Below are 5,035 nucleotides of genomic sequence, written 5' to 3' on the forward strand. Positions count from 1 at the left end.
CCTGACCTATAGAGGCTGTAATCCACCTTACTCTATAGGGGCTGTAACCCGCCTGACCTATAGGGCCTGTAACCCACCTGGCCCTATAGAGGCTGTAATCCACTTTACTCTATAGGGGCTGTAACCCATCTAACCCTATTGGGGCTGTAACCCACCTGACCTATAGGGGGCTGTAAATCGTAGTCCAAAGGATGTTCACTAACACATATCTGCCTCTGATAAAGTAATATGATACGAGATTCTATTACCTTCAGTCTTATTACTTCTCATGACTGTGGAGAGAGAAGTCAAAGGTGTATGCCAACACTCTAGGTGGCATGAAGCTTGGAGTAAAAGCAAATTCGGAAGAGGGCTAGCTCAAGATTCAAAATGAAGCCGGAGATCTTGACTAAGTTTCAATGCTAAACTAAGTCAGAAAAATAAACAAACAAGAGAAGTAAAGTCCCATGTTTGGCTTTCCCCAAAGCCTCCTTTACAAATAGAGAACAGGGTGGGTGCCAGTACAGAAATGGGGTGTGGGGATTGATTCCTCATCCTAGTCAAGCATGGGTCAGTGCTGTGCTGAGGCATCTCTTTTAAAAAAGGGGTGCAAGTTTAGACCCCAGGCCTCACTCATATCAGCTCTATCTCTGAGCTCCCACCCCACTCCTCTTTCTATTTTTGATTTTGAGACAGACTGTCTAAATTGCAAGGGCTGGACTTGAACGTACAACCCTCTGCCTCTGCCTCAGCCTCTTGAGTAGCCACACCACAACATATGTGGTGAATTGGCCATTGTTAAAAGATGCACTGACACACTGGAGTAATGCCACAACGATGTGCCGGGTACCAAGGTATTGGCAATCTGGCAATGATGACCAGTGGAGACCAACATCACTCATGTGATTACCCTTGAAAGGATACAATAGCCATCTTCAAGAATCTGGAGGTCTGGCTCTGTGAAGGAATGGTTGGGTTTCTCCCTCCCTCCCTCCCTCCCTCCCTCCTTCTCTCCCTCCCTTCCTTCTCTCCCTCCCTCCCTTCCTTTCTTCTTTCCTAAAAATGAGTGGAAATTCCAGCTCTTTGGATTCCTGTGAAACAGGAGGAGAGAGAGTAGCAATAACTAAAGCTGTTTAGCAAGGACATCAGTGCCTTATGGAGCACTGATTTCTCTGAGAGTCATTTACATCTCCAAGCAGAAATCAGTTGACCACTGTTGCTTAAGTTTTCCTCAGCTCCTCCTCTTCCCACCCACCGCTCATCTGGTCCTTTAGCTTCAAAAGCTATCTCCAGATCTAGGGCTCTGCCTTAGTTAGGGTTTCTCTTGCTGTGGCAAAACACCATGACCAAAAAGCAAGTTGGGGAGGAAAGGTTTATTCAGCTTACACTTCAGCATTGCTGTTCATCACTGAAGGAAGTCAGGATAGGAATTCAAACCGGGCAGGACCCAGGGGCAGAAACTGATGCTGAGGCCATGGAGGGGTGCTGCTTACTGACTTGGTGAGTCTGCTTTCTTAGAGAACCCAGGACCATCAGCCCAGAGATGGCACCGCCCACAGCAGGCTGAGCCTTCCCTCGTTGATCACTAATTGAAAAAATACCTTCTAGCTGAATCTCATGGAGGCATTTTCTCAGCTGAGGCTCCTTCTTCCCTGAGGATTCTAGCTTGTATCAGGTTGACACAAAACCAACCAGTACAGGCTCTGTACTGTGTCTTCATCCCAGACCTCCTGTGCTGAGACTCACTTCTGTCCGTCTGCTCACTAGATGTTTTCCTCTTATACATCCCATAGACATTTAAGATTCACATGGCCAAATGTTTGAGCTGGACCTCAGAGCCTGGTTGGCTCCTGTCCTCACCATCTTGATAGATGCCATTATCATGGCCATCATTGCTCATACCATAAGCCAAGCAGTCTACCTTATTCTCCCTTGTGCTCTGCCCACACAGCGTTCAGTCTATCCACAGATCCTTCCAGTGCCTTCTCCAAACTAAACCTCAGACTGGCGACCCGCCTGTTTCACCTCTGCAGCTTTCCCGTCTCCATTATTGCTTCCATCCTCATCTGCCCTTTTATTTTCCACACGGTGACCATCAGGATTCTTTGAAAAATATGAATCAGGTGGCATCCTCCCCCTGCCATTCATGACTTCCCGTTATCTAGAACAGAATCTATATAGCGTCCTAGCCCCTAAATTCTAGCACCATTACTGCTTGCTTTTTGGACCTGCCACCTCCACATCTAAGCTCCTTCTGGGCCTCTGTACTTGCTGTATTTTCTGCCTGAAACCTCCAGCTCTCGGCCTGTTGGCTCCTGCCTGGGTTTTGGGCATCTGTTTCTCAGCTCACTTCTAACGTGGGCTCCACCCGCTTCCCCACAGCTCCCCCCTCATTTCCTACCACATTGTCTTGCATTGTTTTATAACATTTATCACCATCTGAACTTCTTGTCTCCTTGCCTATTTCATCCTCTTCCTCACTGATGAGAAGGAAAACACCCCAAAATTACCTTGTTCCTCTGTAGAACAAGAATGTTGAAGGTTGTCTAGTGCAGAGAAGATGACAGTTCTAGTCTGCAAGATGACCTCATAAGACTAATAAACAAACTCATAAAATTAATAAACAAAAACCTTCCAGAGCGATGCCATCCTAAAATGCTAACAGATACCATGGCTGCCTTACAGAGTTTTATTGCCTTGCAATATCTCGTGATGAGCATGTTAAAGATCATTTTCAGGGGAAATAGCTCAGTCAGTTAATTATTTGGTACTCAAGAGTAAAAACCTACATTTAAGAAATCAGGCAGGGGACTGGAAAGATGGCTCAGAGGTTCAGAGAACTGACTGCTCTTCCTGAGGTCCTGAGTTCAATTCCCAGCAACCACATGGTGGCTCACAACCATCTGTAATGAGATCTGGTGCCCACTTCTGGCCTGCAGGCATACATGGAGGCTGAACACAGTGTACATAATAAATAAATAAATCTTTAAAAAAAAAAAAAAAGAAATCAGGCAGGGTAGTGGGAATTTCTAAGCCAGTGCCAGAGATGCAGAAGCCAGGCAGAGCCCTGGGATTCACCACCCAGTTCAGCTTAATCTGCAGGCCTCAGGCCAGTGACAGTCCTGTCTCAAAAGGCAAAGTGGAACTCAACTGGAGAATGTCACCAGAAATTGGGCCCTTGTCTCCACATACATATGTATGCACTACAGGCAGACAGGCAGACAGACAGACAGACACACTCACACACACACACACACACACAAAGATGGCTCTCGGAACTGTGAAGAAGGTTCATTCGATGAATGAGCAGCCATAGTTAGGATGAAGACCCAGGCTTGACTCCACTTCTGAGAATTTTGTCCCATGTAGGTGAAGAGAATCCATTGCCAGAAACCACCTCAGTTCACTCTCATCTCCCTGGTATAGTCATTACATCCTCGTCTTTCAGAAGTGCCCACGATTGAGTGACCCGTGGTGACTCTATCACAGCTTCTCGTCACTCTATCACAACTTCCTTCTGTAGAGAAGTTGTGATAGAGTGACCACCAATCCCCTAAGGAAGTCTTCTGTCTCTACACAAGACTCACAACTTCTCATGAACGAAGTCACCCTGGCCGTCCCATCTACTAAAAAGTTGTGCTTAAGAATACAGCTCCCTTGTCTGGGCACCATCCAATTTTCACTTCCTTTTTATTGTTTCATAAGTGTTTCTAGAGACCCGCATATAACACTATGTTTTTCTAGAATAACCTTACTATTTGGTGACTCAGCTAGTAAAGCCACAATAATGAATACATAAAATGATGTTGTGTATACCGTTTGCAATGTAACCCTTTGGTTTTTGCCTTTTTTAGGATCCAGGCTAAAATCCCTGGCGCCAAGAGGCACACCGAGTAAACGGCTATCCCAGGAGAAGCTGGACGCGAAAGGGGGTGTCTGAAGTGGTAACAGCTCTCTTCTTACTCGTGACTGCAGATTGATTGTTTCCCCTTTCCCAGTATCATAATCTTAGCGGCAACCTTTCCGACAGGCGTTTTCAGGCTCTTCCTGTACTCTTAGGAGATTTGAATCCCTTGTGTCGAGCACTGAAGTATAGAGAAAAGTGTGTTAGATGTGGTTTTTAATTTTGTGTTGCTAAAAAAGAAAAAAGTGCATGATGCTGCGAGCCCACGTCCTTCCTTCCTTCCTTGATGTTCTCTCTGCAATGCTTCCGTAGCTTCTACCGTCCCTGTGGCTAGGCCTTTCTTGCCAAGTGCACTGACACAATAGTGGCAATCGCTTATCATGTCCTTGGGTTGCTGGTTGGATTCATCTTTAATAACACTATATAGAACCGTAGGTCAATGTTTTAGCATTTTTCCAACACACACAACATAAAAAAATAATATAAAGCAGTTGACCGTACATATGGTAATCAGTTTTGTATCACGTAAAATGATTAAATTAAGAATAAATGCAAAATGAACACACAGTACTTTTCTTGTATGGGATGGCTGTGCTGTGCTGATTTACATGTATGGTAACTGAAAGGTGCCAGCATGTCGACTTTATTACGATTTGTATTACTTTCTCTGTAGTTCCTAGTGGACTTCGTCATGGACTCTGGATATTTGCACTTATGTACTTGATACTGAATGCATCAATAAATGTGACTAAATGTAGACATTTCTCCCTGTCTTGTGGTGATCTTGCTGGAAAACGCAAAAACCGGAAAAGACATAAAGAGGACGTTACTTGACGATGAGCCGGGAGGGCTGAGGTCAAGTGTTCCACTCGCTCCCATCTCCAGAACTACAGGGTTCAAGCCCCAGCTGGGGCTACAGCTTTGTTGTGCTAGTTATAGCAATCACCATGAGACCCTGCTGTGTACACAGCGCGACGTCAAAGGCCACAGTCACCCTCCCATTGTGCTAAGTTTTCCAAACTCGGCATCTTGTAGAGATTCATTGGCACTTTTGTGGAGGAGGGGACAGGGTTTCACGTAGCCCAGGTTGATCTCAATTTATTATAAGAAGACCTCCTGATCCTCTGGCCCCTATCTACCAAGTGCTCAGAT

The 5,035-nt window shown here is 45.4% G+C and overlaps 1 protein-coding gene across 2 annotated transcripts in view; it reads left to right on the top strand.

Annotated features, from left to right (window-relative positions):
- The window catches only part of Rtn1 (reticulon 1), a 215,737-nt gene extending 211,089 nt beyond the window's left edge, over positions 1-4,648 (top strand). For both annotated transcript variants that reach the window (XM_013346088.2, XM_005343173.3), the window contains one exon: positions 3,834-4,648. In XM_013346088.2, coding sequence (XP_013201542.2) covers positions 3,834-3,876 — 43 coding nt within the window. In that variant the 3' untranslated portion in view covers positions 3,877-4,648. The remainder of the gene's footprint in view (positions 1-3,833) is intronic.
- The last annotated feature ends 387 nt before the right edge of the window (positions 4,649-5,035 follow it).

This window comes from Microtus ochrogaster, chromosome 1 (genome assembly GCF_000317375.1).
Source record: "Microtus ochrogaster isolate Prairie Vole_2 chromosome 1, MicOch1.0, whole genome shotgun sequence".
NCBI classification, from domain to species: domain Eukaryota; kingdom Metazoa; phylum Chordata; class Mammalia; order Rodentia; family Cricetidae; genus Microtus; species Microtus ochrogaster.